At 42.5% G+C, this 20,448-nt stretch overlaps 1 protein-coding gene across 11 annotated transcripts in view; it reads right to left on the bottom strand.

Annotated features, from left to right (window-relative positions):
* The window catches only part of PPFIA2 (PPFI scaffold protein A2), a 580,573-nt gene that overhangs the window by 347,815 nt on the left and 212,310 nt on the right, over nucleotides 1–20,448 (bottom strand). Inside the window, exon 2 of one of the 11 annotated variants that reach the window (XM_077265483.1) lies at nucleotides 2,779–2,890. The exons of the other annotated variants lie outside the window; for them this stretch is intronic. Coding sequence (XP_077121598.1) covers nucleotides 2,779–2,781 — 3 coding nt within the window. The 5' untranslated portion in view covers nucleotides 2,782–2,890. The remainder of the gene's footprint in view (nucleotides 1–2,778; nucleotides 2,891–20,448) is intronic. 11 annotated transcript variants of the gene reach the window in all.

Below are 20,448 nucleotides of genomic sequence, written 5' to 3'. Positions count from 1 at the left end.
GAAAGAGTTGGATGGACGGACAAAGATACCAGTAATGCCATCACTACAAGGTGCCATACTGAACATCAAAGGGAAATCATTTTTAATAGGTTTAATTTACAAAAGCAATTCTTTGCATGATGTCTGCAGCATTATCTATATGTTCAGTGGTGGCACAGCTCCTTTAAGAGGCACATTTCTCTTAATGAATCAGGCGAGGAGCAAAATGTCATGCACCTCTGTGTGCGCTTCGCCGTGACCTTACTTCAATTGAGGACAGGCGTAAGATCTGTAGTGTAGCTAACAGTGCTCTTCATCATCTTCACAAGCGGGGGTCATCACGCCATGACCCCCATCCAGCCCCAGGTTCGTCCATTTTTGGAGTAGTAGGCAAACCAGGTGTGAAATCACCAAAAGTCACACCATTTTTGTGCAACTCTACATTGTGCAACAATGTGGTGACTTTTCAATGCTTTTTATGCCAAAATTCTGGTGTAAAAGCTTTGATGAAATGAGGCCTTCATCAGCACCATTTTTTCATTGATTATTCATGTACTTTATCAATCTACTTGACTTTAAATGATCACTTACAATTACACAACTTATGCATGTTAAATGGCCAATGTAGACATAAGCAAACGTTCAAACCCTTCCAACCGTGGCCAATTTCCATTTAGAGAACAGTTTCTTTTTCCTCCTCCTTCAAACTCATAACTGTTTAATTTTTCTGTCCAGATTGATTTTTGTAGGAGGAGTTGTTGCTTTGAATGATGCCATTCATTGTACTAACAAAATTCCCTGTGCTGTGAACTGGTGAATAGTATGGGATTATCTGTCTGCTGTCTGTAACCTCAGCAAACTGAACCTCTCCAAAACAGAACTTCTCATGTTTCCCCTCTTTACTAATCTGTTTTAATGGAGTTCATTATGCAGCAGAAATAACCTGGCAGCATAATTCTCCAGGTTAGATTACAGTTTTGACATGACTCCACAAAAGTAATAATTTTGTTTATGTCACCATCTACTGAGATCCGGTAACCTACTTCAAACCTAAATCAATGGAGCAATGTGATGGTTTGCTTTTTTTGTGTGATGAGCTGTTATTTTTATTGATACCGTTTTGCAGTTGATATGAGGTTTTCATTGCATTTTTTTTGTTTTGGTGAGGTGCAGTGACCAAAAAATGGCAATTATGGTTTTTGGTTTTTTTTTTTTACTTAAAGGGGTTGTGCCACCATAAATAACACATTTATCTAAGCAGAAAATGTGGAAATAAATTGTTTTGTAATTTACAGTTATTAAAAATGATGCTCCATTCAAAAAATAACAAGCTGTCATCTGCTAAAGTATGCTCCCTGGCGCCCCCTGGTGTTATGCCGTCTGCAAACTTTATCCATCCTCCATGTGGCCGATCAGCTGGCTGAGCATGCGCAGTACCTGTCCACATAAGAGTTCCCCCCCAACTTCCCACCCCCAGCATGCACAACTTATGCTCCCTGTGTTCACCTCACACAGGACGGTCCTCTGGGTGAGATCGTTCTGCTTCACAGACCAGTGTGAGTGCGGGAAGCATCTGTCTACAATCTCGCTCATACAGGTCTGTGAAGCAGAACGATCAGCAGATGACAGCTTGTTATATTTTGAATGGAGCATAGTTTTTAATAACTGTAAATAACAAAAACATTTATTTCCACCTTTTCTGCTTAGTTCAATGTATTCTCTATGGTGGCACAACCCCTTTAAGGCTTTAACTATACAGTTTAAAATATGTTAGATTTTGACAGCTGGGAACTTTATGGGTGCAGAGATACTAAATATGTTCATTTGTTACATGTGTGTCATACGTTGTGAAGTAGTAAAGATACTTTAATTGAAAAAATAGTTTATTGAGTGAAAATTGCTCTAAACTTATGACCAGTAGGTATCTACCTTCTGAATAATTTGTGGTCCATTGCCTGTTGTCTAAACTTACAGACAAACAGGATGAATTACAGAATGTTGGGGAATGGCCTTACAAGTCTGGTCTGAAACTGACTATAAGGCCACGTTCACACGTTCAGTATTCGGTGAGCTATTTACCTCAGTATTTGTAAGTCAAAACCAGGAGCAAAACAGAGGAAAACTATAATAGAAACACGTCACCATTTCTGTATTTGTCACCCACTCCTGGTTTTGTCTTACAAATTCTGAGGTAAAAAACTCACCAACTACTGAACGTGTGAACGTGGCCTTATGGAAACATGTCACCATTTCTGTATTTATCACCCACTCCTGGTTTTGTCTTACAAATTCTGAGGTAAAAAACTCACCAACTACTGAACGTGTGAACGTGGCCTTATGGAAACACGTCACCACTTCTGTATTTGTCACCCACTCCTCGTTTTGACTTACAAATACTGAGGTAAAATACTGAACGTGTGAATGTGGCCTTTGGGTAGGTTCACACAAGCCTATAAAAAAAATTGTTCATTTTTGTCCAGAAAAGTAGAATAGCACAGGTATCATGTGTTAGATAGGATTGTAATTTACTTTTAATTTTCATACAAATGACAGATGCACTTTAACATATTCTGTTTTACAGGTACAATTACACCACTGTTATGGGCCACAAAATGGAAAACTACACAAGACAGAAGTCCAATCTGGGAGTACAACAAAGGAGAAATTGGCAGAAGGCAAAGAATTGTCATAAGGATATAAGACGTGAAGACACTAACCGAGTGGACAATGACAAAGGTACTATTCTCTACCACAGTTCCTCCCATAGGGGAACAGGAGGTACGGACATTTTCATCATACCATCACTGGAAAGTCATGCAGAATAGTGCAGGTGCGGTATTGTCCCAAATGAAAGTCTATCAGTTTCAGTCAAAGTAGTTTTATTCTTTTCGAGCGTGGCAACATCAGCACACTACAAGAGCAGAAAACAATGTTTAATGATGTCTATAATGAGGATGGCATAATGAACAGTCATTGTAAATGTAATAGTGGAGATCAATTAAGCAATGAAAAATTTACCGACACGATTCATTAACCATCTTACATGACAAAACTTTTAAACTAGATGCACATATTGCTATTTTATAGACCAGACAATTCCATTTTTATTTTCTTATACCCAATGAATAATAGTCATGACATAATGTAATAGAAATAGTCCTGACGTGACATAACCCTTCCAAAGGGCCTACGGCAGGTTTGACCATATTCATCTAAATGATTATTAATATAAAACAGAACAACCCTACGTATCAACATTTGAATTGAAACTGCTCTGACCCATTGCACCCCCAAAATAATGACTGAAAAATGCATCATGCTTATTTGTTAATCTGTGATTCTTATTAAAGAACTGCTTGAAAGTCTGAAAATAGCAATAGAAATTGCCAAAAATACCTGCAATAGAAAATGTATAGTTTCTATTAAGGTACCACAAAGTCCTCTAAGACAGTGCTTAAAATGGCTGTCTGGTCTTAATCTACAAGTCTACAATCAACTTATGTGACTGCAGACTTGTGAATCCTCACATCGCGTGCTGTGGGGATTCTCCTATGCCGGGAGCGGGCAGTCACGTGACTGCAAGTAGGTAATATGCTTACTCCTGGGCACATTCCAACTAGACTGTTTCTGGCCTCGCTAAATTCACTTGCATTGAGCGAGGCTGCGCCCATCTAGTCAGAATGTCTTGTATATCCTTGCGCCTGTCAAAGTCTCTCTCTCTCTCTCTGTCAATATAACTGGATCCCATTGTGCCCAGTTCCCAAGTGCAGCGGTATAGGACCGAGGACTGATTATCATTCCACACATTAAGGGATTGCGATGAACATAGAGTTGTGTTGACTTATAAAGATGAAGGAACTTTTATACGTGGCCTACTTCATAGTACCGTACATTTCAGCCGCTTTTGCATCAATGATGCCAAATGTTCCATCTGGTCCCCCAGCTCTATGTGAACACCAATGAGTCCTCCTATTTACCCCTACTGAGCAGCTGAGGGGTGCTCACCTAATGTGCATATATACTTTGTTAAACTCAGCAGAAAACAACCATGAGCATCCTATGTAAGAGCCACCAGCGGACCACCAAAGAAACAGCAAAAGGGACCTGGCAAGAAAATCTACAGAATAGCAGAAAATGCAAAAAAAATTAAGGTACTATAGTAAATTCATAACTTTACATAAGGGGCATATGAAAATCAATATGTATAATATATGCGATCAATAGAGAGGACTAGTCACTTGCTTTACATTTTTTTCCAGTGGTTTAAATGTTGCTTTTCTCCTGAATTTGCCATTTTTCTTTTGTTCCTGTCCCTCACTGTTCCTGAGATATGGCCTCTTCTTTGATGTATGTAAATCTAGTTTTTGTGGGCGTGACCCTCACCTCTTCTCTATGGGAGGAATATGCCCCAATGGTTAACTGGTAGAGATGATCAAATTGATTCAATGAAGATCAAATTCGAGATGAATTTCATTAAATTTGCAGGTCAAATTCAAACAATTTGCGATTTTTATTTCGCACAAATCGCTCAAAAACATGGAAACAACTTTTTACATATTGCAGAAGATTGCATCAGTTATAGAAAACTGACATGATCTCAGGCGTGGGCTGTCCCATAACACTTTTCAGGTACCACATCAAATGTTATAACGCAGTGTATCAGGAAATGTGTGTCGAAATAGCCTGTAAAAATCCCAGTGCAACATCCTGTTAGGGCTGTCCCACACGTCCAGATAATTCCGGTACCGGAATAAATCGGTACCGGAGTTATCCGTGTCCGTGTGCCTGGGAACTCACGGAGGCCATACGTGCGGCACACGTGTGCCGCCCGTATGGCGAGTGGGTACCACACGGAGCGTGTGGTACCCACTCTGCATGGTGCTGAAGCTGCGATTCATATCTTCCCTGCAGCAGCGTTTGCTGCAGAGAAAATATGAAGAATAGTGTTTAAAATAAAGATCCATGTGTCCGCCGCCCCCCACCCCCTGTGCGCCCCCCCGCTGTTCAGAAAATACTTACCCGCTCCCTCGCTGCTTCCTGGTCTGGCCGCGGCTTCTCCTGCATGCGGTCACGTGGGGCCGATCATTTACAGTCATGAATATGTGGCTCCACCTCCCATAGGGGCGGAGCCGACTATTCATGATGTAAATGACGGCCCCACGTGACCGCATAGAGTAGGAGGCGTGGCCAGACCAGGAAGCAGCGAGGGAGCGGGTAAGTATTTTCTGACCAGCGGGGGGGCGCACAGGGGGTGGGGGGGCGGCGGACACATGGATCTTTATTTTTAACACTATTCTTCATATTTTCTCTACAGCAAACGCTGCTGCAGGGAAGATATGAATACCGGCTTCAGCACCATGTGGGGGGGACAGCGCTTACTGTAGCGCTGTCTCCTGCACGCACACGGACCCCAGACGGAGAATGTCCGTGTGAGGTCCGTGTTTTACGCGGACCCAGTGACTCTATTGGGTCCGTGTAAAACGTGCGCTCCCACGAACACTGACATGTCTCCGTGTTTGGCACACGGAGACACGGTCCGCAAAAAATCAATGACATCTGAACAGATGCATTGATTTTTATGGGTCTACGTGTGTCAGTGTCTCCGGTACGTGAGGAAACTGTCACCTCACGTACCGGAATCACTAACGTGTGAAACCGGCCTTAGGGTGATTTTAGCATATTGTGAGGGCAACGGCTTAGCAATATAAGAAGAGAAAGCCTTAAAACATTAAATAAATACTCTAGACAGTAATATGTTGTACAACTACATTAGTAAAGAAAATAAGTAATAATCTGTGAATAATACAGAGATTCAATTCATAGGAGAAAACAGAGATATAGAGGTGCCAGAAGAAGTGTTTAGACTCAGTGTGATGATCAGTGATATGGTGTAACTGGCATCTGTCCTGCTGCATTTCAACTACAGATATACATTATTTTTTCTCCATTCATAATATACTAGAAAGCACAAGCAAGACAGCACAATAATTTTTTTTACATAAAAAAAAAAAAAATCAGAGGCAGTATGCTTGCATGTCACAAGCAAGTGTACTAAGTATACACATTTCCTTTGCAATCATTTTTGAGATGGGGGAATAATAGTTTTTTTCATAAATACAAAATAAAATTCCCAAAAATCTAGACATTTAAATGTGACTATTCACTTAGAAATGTGTTCAAGTTAAAAGCTTTTTTTTTTTTTTTTTAACTAACAAGACTCAAATTTATATACGAGAAATAAGGACCACGTATCGAAAAACAGGCGAGGCACAGGATGAAATACTAACCAAACCAAAAAAAAAAACACAGAACAGCAGCTCTTAGGCCGGGTTCACACTTGCGTTTGGCTGGTCTGCGTATGGCTGCGTACGTCCTCCCTTAGGGCTCATACTCACTTGCGAGCAAATCGGACGAGTGCAATCTGATAAAAAATCAGATTGCACTCGGACCAATGTTAGTCAATAGGTGACATCTCATTCATTTGCGATTTTTTTTTCTCAGCCGAAATCGGACTTAGAAAAAAATCACAGCATGCTGCGATTTGCTGCGAGTCTCAGATGAGACTCGCCAATGCATGTCAATGAGTGCGAGAAAAGAATCGCACAGCACTCGCACCATGCGAGTGGTGTCCTATTTTTACGCATCGGTGTTCTTTGAAAAGCCGGTAATTCAGCACGTTGTACAGTAAAATCACACTGGCATGTTAGAATAGAATAGATATATACACCTAGAATAGGTGTATATATATATATATATATATATATATATATATATATATATATATATATATATATATATATATATATATATATATATATATATATATATATATATATATTATTGTTTTTTTTTACCTTTTTCACATAAGACATGGGTCGTTATTTGGATTGAGCGTATAATAAAAATATTACAACACCCTGTGTATTTATTTAATTAAAATACTTTTTTCCTATTGAGTGTGTGTATTATTAACCCTTTATTACTATTGGATTAATAATGGATAGGTGTCTTATTGACACCTCTCCATTATTAACCAGGCTTAATGTCACCTTACATTAGCAAGGTGACATTAACCCTTTTTTACCCCATATCCCACCGCTACAGGGGAGTGGGAAGAGAGTGGCTAAGTGCTGGAATAGGCACCTCTTACAGAGGTGCCTTTTCTGGGGTGGCTGGGGGCTGATGTTTCTAGCGGGGGGGGGGGGGGGCAATAACCATGGTCCCACTCTAGGCTATAAATATCTACCCTCAGTCACTGGCTTTCCCACTCTGGCGGAGAAAATTGAGCGGGAGCCCACGCTAATTGTTCCGTGAATTAACCCTTTATTTTAACACCTAGAGCTCCCAAATTTTGCAACCATACACTTGGAACATTAGTAGTGAGGAATATGTAAAAAAATAAGGGATATGAAATAGTTTACTGTATGTAAACCGTGTCTCATATCCTGTCGGGTTTGGGAAGGAGATAGCAAAAGCTGGCAATTGAATTACAGGCTTTTCTGCTATCTAGCGCTGCATGAAATATAAATATATATATATATATATATATATATATATATATATATATATATATATATATATATATATTATATATATATATATATATTTCCCTCCCCCTTGCAACACTGGACGCGGCCTCAGTAGTTCCGGACCCGGTGTTTCATAGGTACCCACAGCCTGGTTTCCTTCCTTACACTATAAGGCCGGGGTCACACATGCGTGTTTTACGGACATAAGAGCGCAGAAACTACGTCCATAAAACTCGCATTACATACGGCACAATGATTCTCAATGGGTCTGGTCCTATCAGGCGTATATTACGGATCCGTAATATACGGCGTTGTACGGGCGTAGAAAATCGCAGCATGCTGCGTTTGTCAGCGTATTGCGCAAAAAAATCGCCAATGAAAGTCTATGGGGGCGAGAAAAATACGGATTCCACACGGACCAGCAGTGTGACTTGCGAGAAATACGCAGCGGTGTTAGTGAAAAGTCGGTAATTCAATTGCCGGCTTTTCATTTCTCCTGCACAAACCCGACAGGATATGAGACATGGTTTACATATAGTAAACCATCTCATATCCCCATTTTTTTTGCATATTCCACACTACTAATGTTAGTAGTGTGTATGTGCAAAATTTCAGCGCTGTAGCTGCTAAAATAAAGGGTTAAATGGCGGAAAAAATTGGCGTGGGCTCCCGCGCAATCTTCTCCGCCAGAATGGTAAAGCCAGTGACTGACGGCAGATATTAATAGCCAGGAGAGGGTCCATGGTTATTGGCCCCCCCGTGGCTAAAAACATCTGCCCCCAGCCACCCCAGAAAAGGCACATCTGGAAGATGCGCCTATTCTGGCACTTGGCCACTCTCTTCCCATTCCCGTGTAGCGGTGGGATATGGGGTAATGAAGGGTTAATGCCACCTTGCTATTGTAAGGTGACATTAAGCCAGATTAATAATGGAGAAGCGTCAATTATGACACCTATCCATTATTAATCCAATTGTTTGAAAGGGTTAAAAAACACACACACACATGATTTAAAAGTATTTTAATGAAAGAAACACAGCGGTTGTTTTAATAATTTATTGCTCTCTCAATCCATTTGCAGGCCCTCGCTTGGCAAAATAATAAACGCACAAGATACATACCCTCAGCTGAACCGTCACGTCCCACGAGGTAATCCATCTGAAGGGGTTAAAATATTTTACAGGCAGGAGCCCTGCAAATGCAGCTGTGTGCTCGTGCTTGTAATTCCCCGGCGAATGAATGAAATGTAGGTCATTGACCTACATTTCCTTCAGTCGCGGTGATGCGCCCCCTGGTGGATGTCCTCATATGACCTGGAGCGTGGGAAAAAGTTCCCAGGCTGCAGTTCATGAGAACATCCAGCAGGGGCGCATCACCGCGACTCAATGTAAGTACAGATCCAGCTTTCCTTTCAGCACCCGGGGATTACAGGCACGAGCGAGTGGTTTATCGCAGTTCGTGCCTGTAATATGAGTTAACCCCTTCAGATGGATTACCTCGTTGGACGTGATAGGACATCAGAAGGTATGTATCTTGTGCGTTTATTATTTTGCCAAGCGAGGGCCTGCAAATGGATTGAGAGAGCAATAAATTATTAAAACAACCACTGTGTTTCTTTCATTAAAATATAGGGTGGAGCGCGGTAATTTGCTTTTTTGCACTGCATGCTGTGGCGGCACTGTCGGTCGAAGAGAGGGGAGAGTGGGTGTGGCTTACAGTGGCTGATGGGAGATTTGTATTCCTCCGCCTTTCAGTTGCCATCATGCAGTGGACACGTGAGGAGAGGTCATTTTGTGTTGAAGCGTATTTTTCAAATGCCCACTCGATCATTGCAGTGCAGCGTGCTTTTCGTTTACAATTCGCTGTTCCTCCACGCGGACGTGTTCCTGGACGGCAATCAATTGTAAATTGGGTGAATGCATTCAGAACAGCAGGGAATGTGTCATGTGTACGAAGGGGACCTGAGAGAAGGATTACAACACCACAAAACATCGAGAGAGTTAGAGCAGCAGTACTGCAATCTCCGAAACGCTCTGCTCGGAAGCAATCATTTGCTCTTGGCATTTCAAGACGTTCTCTCCACCGGATTCTTCATGATGAACTGAATTTTCACCCGTATAAAATGTGCGTGGTCCAACAATTGTCAGCACGGGACTATTTGACACGGCGGACCTCTTGTGAAGACATGTTAGCAACGATACCCCGTGACGCAATTGTGTTTTTTTCTGATGAGGCACATTTTCACCTCAGTGGGTGTGTAAACAAACAAAATATGCGTTACTGGAGTGAAACAAACCCCAGAGAAGTTCACGAGAGACCTCTGCATTCGGACCGCGTCACTGTGTGGTGCGCCATATCACGAGTAGGCATCATTGGTCTTTACTTTTTTCAGGATAACGGTCGTGCCATAACTGTGAACTCCGAACGGTACTTGTCTATGATACAGGATTATTTTCAGCCGGCTCTTGAGGCAATGGAACTAGAGGATACATGGTTCCAACAGGATGGTGCCACTGCACACACAGCGAGGGTTACCATGAATTGTTTGAGGCAAATGTTTCCTGGACGGCTTATCTCTTTGAGGGGAGATGTGAACTGGCCAGCACGCTCACCAGATTTAGCCCCATGCGATTTTTTTCCTTTGGGGTTACCTGAAGTCTAAGGTGTATATCAACCGTCCCAACACCTTGGAAGACCTAAGGAACAATATTGAAGCTGAAATTGGCAGAATACCAGTGGACATGCTTGTTAGAGTTCATGAAAACTTCAGAAAACGTATGCAGCAGTGTGTGGATAGCGAAGGTCGACATTTGCCAGATACACTATTTAAAACCATGTAATTTAAAAATTCCATTACTGTTCAGTATAATTAAAATATAAAATAAATTTTTCTAATGATCATAATTTTTTTATTTCATTCCCAAATCAGCAAATTACCGCGCTCCACCCTATACTTTGCTCACCGGGCCTCTACCGGCGCTGCGGCAGTTTAACGCTATTGACGTGCGGGCGCGCGCCCGCACGTCAATAGTTAACAGCTGCCAGCCAATTGAAGGCTGGCAGCCAATGTCAGACGCAGCGCCGGCGTCTGATGTCATTGTCAGTCGCCGGCGAGGGCGCGCTGCTGGAGGGAGCATCGCCGAAGGAGCGCGGACGGGTGAGGAGAACTCTCCTTTTTTTTATTGCGAACGGCAATCCGGGGGGCCTGGGCCAGAATGCTGGACACACTGGGGGCAATATGCTGGACACTGGGGGCAGGATGCTGGACACACTGGGGGGCTGAATGCTGGACACACTGGGGGCTGAATGCTGGACACACTGGGTGCTGAATGCTGGACACACTGGGGGCTGAATGCTGGACACACTGGGGGCTGAATGCTGGACACACTGGGGGCTGAATGCTGGACACACTGGGGGCTGAATGCTGGACACACTGGGGGCTGAATGCTGGACACATTAGGGGCAATATGGTGGACACACTGAGGGCAATATGGTGGACACACTGGGGGCAATATGCTGGACACACTGGGGGCAATATGCTGGACACACTGGGGGCAGGATGCTGGACACACTGGGGGCAGGATGCTGGACACACTGGGGGCAGGATGCTGGACACATTGAGGGGCTGAATGCTGGACAAACTGGGGGCTATATGCTGGAGACACTGGGGCAGATTGCTGGACACACTGGGGGCAATATGCTGGAGACACTGGGGCAGATTGCTAAACACACTGGGGGCAATATGCTGGAGACACTGGGGCAGATTGCTGGACACACTTGGGGCAATATGCTGGACACACTGGGGGCAGGATGCTGGACACATTGGGGGCAGAGATGCTGGACCTTGGGGGCAGAGATACTGGACACATTGAGGCAGAGATGCTGGACATTGGGGGCAGGATGCTGGACACATTGGTGGCAGAGATGCTGGAAACATTGGGGGCAGAGATGCTGGACACTGGGGGCAGAGATGCTGGACACTGGGGGCAGAGATGCTGGACACTGGGGGCAGAGATGCTGGACACTGGGGCAGAGATGCTGGACATTGGGGGCAGAGATGCTGGACACACTGGGGGCAGGACTGGAGACAGATGGGGCAGGATTGTAGACATGGGCAGAACGTAGATACAGGGCATGATTGGAGAAACGGGGCAGAATGAAAGACATGGGGCAGGATTGGAGACAGATGCAGGATCATGGGGCAGGATAGATATGATGGAGACTGATGGGGCAGGATGGGGAGATCATATGGGGCAGAATGGATACTCATGAGGGCAGGATGGGAGAACATATGGCTGGAGCCAGGAATGAGATTCACGGGGCCAGGATGGGGGATATTATTATTAACATAGGGGCTAATTAAGGGATATTATTACTGCAGTGATGTATTTATTTTATTTTTTGAGGACACTGTTTTAAATGGGGGGGCGGTCCTGTTACTGTGTAGAGTGACACTATGTTGCCTCTTTTTCTTCATGTGGTGTAATGTAGAAGTTGGGAAAAATTAAGTAATGTGTTCTGCAAGCGGAGCTCGAGATAACTGTGTTATTTCCTGCAGAGACGAGTCCTGGCTGGATAAAGTGATGCCGGTCTGTGCTGGATGAAAGATGAAGGACTTCACCTAGAGACGTCACTGGTGAGTCAGTCTTACCTATACACTGACACTATACACTGTATACTATATACAGAGGTCCTGTGTACAATGTCACCGGTGATCACAGTATTACCTCTACACAGACACTGCGTACTAAGTACAGATCTCCTGTGCATACTGGCACTTATGGTGATAGTATTGTGGGTTTTTTTTTCTTCTTTCTAACTGAAGGTTAAATTGACTAGATCAATGGATGTTTGACAGGTTATAGTTTCACACAGCAACTATTTTTCTGGAATAATCTGGTTCAGGTATATGATGACCCCATCACATGACCGGGGGGCCTACAGTGTCTGAACAGCCCGGGGCCCTGGCTACCCTTAATCCACCCCTGGTATATACACACCATTTCTGAAAGGCCACAGAGGCTGCAACACCATTAACCCCTTTTCAACATCAGGCATAATAGTATGCTGATGTCACATTCCCTCCCTTTGCTGTGGGCTCCGGCGCAGAGCCCACATCTTTCCCGGCACATGTCAGCTGTTTTGAACAGCTGACATGTGCCTCTAACAGCCAATCTCTGACAGCGGCAATTAAAGCGTGCTTTTGGCAAGGGTGCTGGAAATCCCGCCCATCAGTAGCCCTGTCACATGATTGCGTGTCACCGATGCCGATGGGTTGACATGACAACCAGAGGTCTCCAGCAAACCTCTCTGGTTGTCTCTGCTGGATTGCTATGAGTGCCACCCAGTGGTCGGTGCTCATAGCAAGTGATAACGTTTCTCCTTATGGAGAGTGACATACTAGCTGGCTTGTCAAGGTAAGGAGGCTTATTCGCCGTGCAATGCTCCTCTGGGAAATTAAATATGCAAATTGCCTCTTCTGAGAAAAAGAGGACTTAAACTCTATAGCGCCACCTGTTGAAGTCCTCTTATTCTCAGAAGAGGCAATTTGTATAGCAAGTAAGCAATTCTGCTACATACAGGCAATCTGATCATTGCCAGTATGTAGCGGAGCCTATAGCATTATGGTAGCTTCTAGTCTCCCATGGAGACTATTGAAGCATGCCAAAAGTTAAAAAAAAAAGAAGTTTTTAAAATTATTAAAATAAAATAAAAAAGTTCAAATCACCCCCTTTTGCCCCATTCAAAATAAAACAATTAAAAAAAATCAAATATACTCATATTTGGTATTACCGAGTTCAGAGTCGCCTGATCTATCACTATAAAAAAGAATTAACCCGATCGCTAAATAGCATAACAAGAAAAACAAGTCAAAACCCCAGAATTACGTTAAAATGCAATATCTGCACAAAAATGGTATCATTTTAAAACGTCAGATCGGCACGCAAAAAATAAGCCCTCACCCAACCCGCGATCACGAAAAATGGAAATGCTACGGGTATCGGAAAATGGCGCAATTTTTTTTAACAAACTTTCTAATATTTTTTTACCACTTAAATAAAAAAGAACATATGAAGAAAGGTGCTGTGTGTGTTGAGCCTAACCAACACAGCTCATCACCCCAAGAACACCATCCTTACAGTAAAAAATGGTGGCGGCAGCATAATACTGTGGGGATGTTTTTCAGCAGTAGTGACATGGAAAATGGTCCGAGTCAAGGGGAAGATGGATGGTGCAAAATACAGGGATATTCTTAAACAAAATATGTTTCAGTCAGTCAGTGATTTGAGACTGAGATGGAGGTTCACCTTCTAACAAGACACTGCCCCAAAGCAACACTTGAGTGGTTTATGGGGAGATTGCAAATGTTTCATGGGTTTATGAAGAATCACTCCTGTCAAACCAATCTAATCAGTTTTTATGAAGAGGTAAGCTATAGACTGGATCAAGGTGAGTCATTGGAGGTGGTATATCTTGATTTTTCCAAAGGGTTTGATACCGTGCCATGCAAGAGGTTAGTACACAAAATGAGAATGCTGGGTCTGGGGGAAAATGTGTGTAAATGGGTAAGTAACTAATAGTTATAGGGGATAACTCAGGAGACTCTTTGCGTGGAACAAGACAACTACAGGACACAGTTTTATAAGTGGTAAAGTCTATATTATCACACGGTGATTCACACAGGTGCAGAGAGAAACTCAAGTCCACAACACTTGGTGCAAATATCAAATGCAGCTCAGCAGTCTATAGGAAACTTCAGAGGAAAATGCAATCACGCAGAAAGTCTATGAAGCACAATTATTCTTGAGGATACTTGACATGAATAACTCCTTGTTTAGTCCAAAACACAGATAGATATGCTTATAAGGTAGTTCAAATAATATCTTAGCTCAACCAGGGAGGTCTGGGTAATAGTCTCAGGTTCTTGCAGAGCAGCAACAGCTTACATGTCCAGCAAATGCAGATGGAAGTAAACACGAGCAGCAGATGAAGGAGGATTACTGGAACTGGTGTATGCAGCAGGAACTCAGAGCTGAGTAGCAGGATCTCCACAGGTTCACAGGAGCAGGTATATAGCCAGGGAGTCACCAGGGGTCATGAGCTGGATGCAAGGCAGAATACTCTAGCACAGACTGAAGGCTGGAGTGGAGTTTTATAGCAGGAAGACACAGTGCACATGAGACCAAAGACGCCATCTTGGAAAAGGGCAGTAATGCACAAAAAGGTAATAAAAAATGTTCAGAGTCCTGACATTACTCCCTCCTTAGAAGGGGCCTCAGAATGATCCTGGACCTGGTTTCTCAGGCAATCTCTGATGAAAACGAGAAATCTTCTGTTGGGCATTGATGTTTTCCACAGGTTCCCAAGAGTCTTCCTCAGGGGGATATCCCTGCCATCTTATCAGATATTACATAGTAACATAGTTAGTAAGGCCGAAAAAAGACATTTGTCCATCCAGTTCAGCCTATATTCCTATATTCCATCATAATAAATCCCCTGATCTACATCCTTCTACAGAACCTAATAATTGTATGATACAATATTGTTCTGCTCCAGGAAGACATCCAGGCCTCTCTTGAACCCCTCGACTGAGTTCACCATCACCACCTCCTCAGGCAAGCAATTCCAGATTCTCACTGCCCTAACAGTAAAGAATCCTCTTCTATGTTGGTGGAAAAACCTTCTCTCCTCCAGACGCAAAGAATGCCCCCTTGTGCCCGTCACCTTCCTTGGTATAAACAGATCCTCAGCGAGATATTTGGATTGTCCCCTAATATACTTATACATGGTTATTAGATCGCCCCTCAGTCGTCTTTTTTCTAGACTAAATAATCCTAATTTCGCTAATCTATCTGGGTATTGTAGTTCTCCCATCCCCTTTATTAACTTTGTTGCCCTCCTTTGTACTCTCTCTAGTTCCATTATATCCTTCCTGAGCACCAGTGCCCAAAACTGGACACAGTACTCCATGTGCGGTCTAACTAGGGATTTGTACAGAGGCAGTATAATGCTCTCATCATGTGTATCCAGACCTCTTTTAATGCACCCCATGATCCTGTTTGCCTTGGCAGCTGATGCCTGGCACTGGCTGCTCCAGGTAAGTTTATCATTAACTAGGATCCCCAAGTCCTTCTCCCTGTCATATTTACCCAGTGGTTTCCCGTTCAGTGTGTAATGGTGATATTGATTCCTTCTTCCCATGTGTATAACCTTACATTTATCATTGTTAAACCTCATCTGCCACCTTTCAGCCCAAGTTTCCAACTTATCCAGATCCATCTGTAGCAGAATACTATCTTCTCTTGTATTAACTGCTTTACATTGTTTTGTATCATCTGCAAATATCAATATTTTACTGTGTAAACCTTCTACCAGATCATTAATGAATATGTTGAAGAGAACAGGTCCCAATACCGACCCCTGCGGTACCCCACTGGTCACAGCGACCCAGTTAGAGACTATACCATTTATAACCACCCTCTGCTTTCTATCACTAAGCCAGTTACTAACCCATTTACACACATTTTCCCCCAGACCAAGCATTCTCATTTTGTGTACCAACCTCTTGTGCGGCACGGTATCAAACGCTTTGGAAAAATCGAGATATACCACGTCCAATGACTCACCGTGGTCCAGCCTATAGCTTACCTCTTCATAAAAACTGATTAGATTGGTTTGACATGAGCGATTTCTCATAAACCCATGCTGATATGGAGTTAAACAGTTATTCTCATTGAGATAATCCAGAATAACATCCTTCAGAAACCCTTCAAATATTTTACCAACAGTAGAGGTTAGACTTACTGGCCTATAATTTCCAGGTTCACTTTTAGAGCCCTTTTTGAATATTGGCACCACATTTGCTATGCGCCAGTCCTGCGGAACAGACCCCGTCGCTATAGAGTCCCTAAAAATAAGAAATAATGGTTTATCTATTACATTACTTAGTTCTCTTAGTACTCATGGGTGTATGCCATCCGGACCCGGAGATTTATCTATTTTAATCTTATTTAGCCGGTTTCGCACCTCTTCTTGGGTTAGATTGGTGACCCTTAATATAGGGTTTTCATTGTTTCTTGGGATTTCACCTAGCATTTCATTTTCCACCGTGAATACCGTGGAGAAGAAGGTGTTTAATATGTTAGCCTTTTCCTCGTCATCTACAACCATTCTTTCCTCACTATTTTTTAAGGGGCCTACATTTTCAGTTTTTATTCTTTTACTATTGATGTAGTTGAAGAACAGTTTGGGATTAGTTTTACTCTCCTTAGCAATGTGCTTCTCTGTTTCCTTTTTGGCAGCTTTAATTAGTTTTTTAGATAAAGTATTTTTCTCCCTATAGTTTTTTAGAGCTTCAATGGTGCCATCCTGCTTTAGTAGTGCAAATGCTTTCTTTTTACTGTTAATTGCCTGTCTTACTTCTTTGTTTAGCCACATTGTGTTTTTCCTATTTCTAGTCCTTTTATTCCCACAAGGTATAAACCGCTTACAGTGCCTATTTAGGATGTTCTTAAACATTTTCCATTTATTATCTGTATTCTTATTTCTGAGGATATTGTCCCAGTCTACCAGATTAAGGGCATCTCTAAGCTGGTCAAACTTTGCCTTCCTAAAGTTCAGTGTTTTTGTCACTCCCTGACAAGTTCCCCTAGTGAAAGACAGGTGAAACTGTACAATATTGTGGTCGCTATTTCCTAGATGCCCGACCACCTGCAGATTTGTTATTCTGTCAGGTCTATTAGATAGTATTAGGTCTAAAAGTGCTGCACCTCTGGTTGGATTCTGCACCAATTGTGAAAGATAACACAGGTCAACAAAAAAAAATTTTTTTTCTGGTGTCCAAAATATTTTAATGAATTTGGGGTATTTTTGGGGTGCTGATTCTGAATATGCTATCAGTTTTGCCAGATTGGCTCAAGTTTTTGACATTTTTGGTATCTTATTTATAGCACTTGTTGGTAAATGCGACGCATCATCTCATTAATTTCTTTGGATTAGTACTTGAACTGAGCAGTTCTCAATATAGTTTTGTGTTAATTAGTGTTCTAAAAATTTGTTCATAGCTTGATTTTTGCACTAACTTTATGTTGTTGTCTGTTTTCCAGTGAAAAGCATGAACTCATCAAGAAGAAGTTGTCTTAACGATCCAGACTCATTCTGTTACATTTGTGGTGAATACACACTGCCAAAACATAGAAGAAACATAACAGACTTCGTAAAAAAAGTGTATTTTGCCTATTTTGGGGTTATGCTTGGGGACCAAGACAAGTTTTGGGCACCACACATAGTGTGCAAAGCATGTATCGAATTATTACGAAAATGGAGCAAAGGACAAAGAAAAAGCTTCAAATTTGGTGTTCCAATGGTGTGGAGAGAGCCAAAAAATCATCATGATGACTGTTATTTCTGTGCAGTGCAAGTGCAAGGATTCAATAAGCATAAGAAACGAAAATGGGAGTAACATGGAATCTGCAAGAAGGCCTGTCCCTCATTGTGAAGATGTGCCTGTACCTGTGTTTACCATAAATAACAGTCATCATGATGATTTTTTGGCTCTCTCCACACCATTGGAACACCAAATTTGAAGCTTTTTCTTTGTCCTTTGCTCCATTTTCGTAATAATTCGATACATGCTTTGCACACTATGTGTGGTGCCCAAAACTTGTCTTGGTCCCCAAGCATAACCCCAAAATAGGCAAAATACACTTTTTTTACGAAGTCTGTTATGTTTCTTCTATGTTTTGGCAGTGTGTATTCACCACAAATGTAACAGAATGAGTCTGGATCGTTAAGACAACTTCTTCTTGATGAGTTCATGCTTTTCACTGGAAAACAGACAACAACATAAAGTTAGTGCAAAAATCAAGCTATGAACAAATTTTTAGAACACTAATTAACACAAAACTATATTGAGAACTGCTCAGTTCAAGTACTAATCCAAAGAAATTAATGAGATGATGCGTCGCATTTACCAACAAGTGCTATAAATAAGATACCAAAAATCTCAAAAACTTGAGCCAATCTGGCAAAACTGATGACATATTCAGAATCAGCACCCCAAAAATACCCTAAATTCGATGAAATATCTTTGGCACCAAAAATGCTGTTGACCAGTGATTTTTCTTGGTTATTAGCAGAAACCTGTTGCCTTTATGAGTTTTACAGGTTTCTGTTTCCCAGTTAATATCCGGGTAGTTAAAGTCCCCCATAACCAGGACTTCATTATGGGTTGCAGCTTCATCTATCTGCTTTAGAAGTAGACTTTCCATGATTTCTGTTATATTTGGGGGTTTGTAACAGACCCCAATGAGAATTTTGTTACCATTTTTCCCTCCATGAATTTCGACCCATATGGACTCGACATCCTCATTACCTTCGCTAATATCCTCCCTTAAAGTGGACTTTAGACAAGACTTTACATAGAGACAAACCCCTCCTCCTCTCCGATTTTTACGATCCTTTCTAAACAGACTGTAACCCTGTAAGTTAAATGCCCAGTCATAGCTTTCATCTAACCATGTCTTGGTTATTCCCACTATGTCAAAGTTACCTGTAGATATTTCTGCTTCTAGTTCTTCCATTGGAGCTGATTCCTGCGAATCATGGAATCAACAATTTCCTCCACCACAAATTGTTCTTGCCCATCAATCACCACAGGCTGCGGAGGTGGCACAACACGTCGCTGGAAGGTATTAGGAGATACAGGCTTTAGTAAAGATACATGAAAAACTGGGTGTATTTCATAGTCCTAGGCAGCTTCAGCCGGCAGGCCACAGAGCTCACAATACCGTTGATCTTGAAAGGGCCAATGAATTTCTGTCCAAGTTTTTGTGAAGGAACGTTTAACTTCAGATTCTTAGTTGCTAACCACACGGAATCTCCTACCTTGAACATGGGTGCAGGTTTATAGAATCTATCAGCCGATCTCTTATAACGTTCTTGAGCTGTGGTCAGGGATTCCTTCAGAACCTCCAGATTTTGCCTCATCGCAGTCAGCCTTTCCTCCACTGCCGGAACCGGAGAATTAATTGGAGACCTAGGTAAGATACACGGATGATAACCCAGATTGGCAAAGAAAGGTGTAAATTTAGTGGAGGCGCTCTGAGAACTGTTATATGAAAATTCGGCTAACGGCAGCAACTCTAACCAATCATCCTGGAGATGGCTGACATAGCATCTTAGATATTGTTCCAGCATCTGGTTGGTACGCTCAGTCTGACCATTTGTCTGGGGATGGTAAGCGGAAGAGAGACAGACATTAATATTGAGTGCAGAGCAAAACCCCTTCCAGAATCTTGAAGTGAACTGCACTCCACGGTCAGAGATGATCTCATCCGGAACCCCATGCAACCGAAAGACATTCTGTATAACCAAGTTCACTGTATCTTTAGCTGAGGGGAGACTGGTGCACGGAACAAAATGAGCAGCTTTAGTCAGGCGATCAACTACCACCATGATTGTATTCATGCCCCCCGATGTAGGCAGCTCCACAATAAAGTCCATTGATATAGACCCCCAAGGGCGGACGGAACAGGTAATGGTTGTAGAAGATCTGTAGGTGCCACATGAGGAGTCTTGTAATGAGCACATACCTCGCAAGAGAGAACATAGTCCTTGGTATCCTTCAGGCAAGTTGGCCACCAGAAGAATCGGCTCAGGAACTCTTGTGTCTTCTGTACCTCCCTGTGACCAGCCAACTTGGAGTCATGTACCAACTTGAGGATCTGCAGACGGACGACCTCAGGGACGTAAATACGTCGATCTCTGAACCACATGCCACCCTTAAAGACAAGATTAATATCCACAGGTGGGTTGGCCAGAAATACATCACCGTCATAGGCCTCCCTGCACTCCTTCCACAATTCCTGATCGTGGATAACTCTGATGAAATTGGCATCAGATAGAATGGTCTTGGACGGGGCTCCAGGTATGGAATCCACA

The sequence above is a fragment of the Ranitomeya variabilis genome, chromosome 5 (genome assembly GCF_051348905.1).
Source record: "Ranitomeya variabilis isolate aRanVar5 chromosome 5, aRanVar5.hap1, whole genome shotgun sequence".
In the NCBI taxonomy this organism is placed as follows: domain Eukaryota; kingdom Metazoa; phylum Chordata; class Amphibia; order Anura; family Dendrobatidae; genus Ranitomeya; species Ranitomeya variabilis.
Note: the sequence above shows the minus strand (reverse complement) of the source record. Positions and strands in the feature narration are given on the sequence as shown.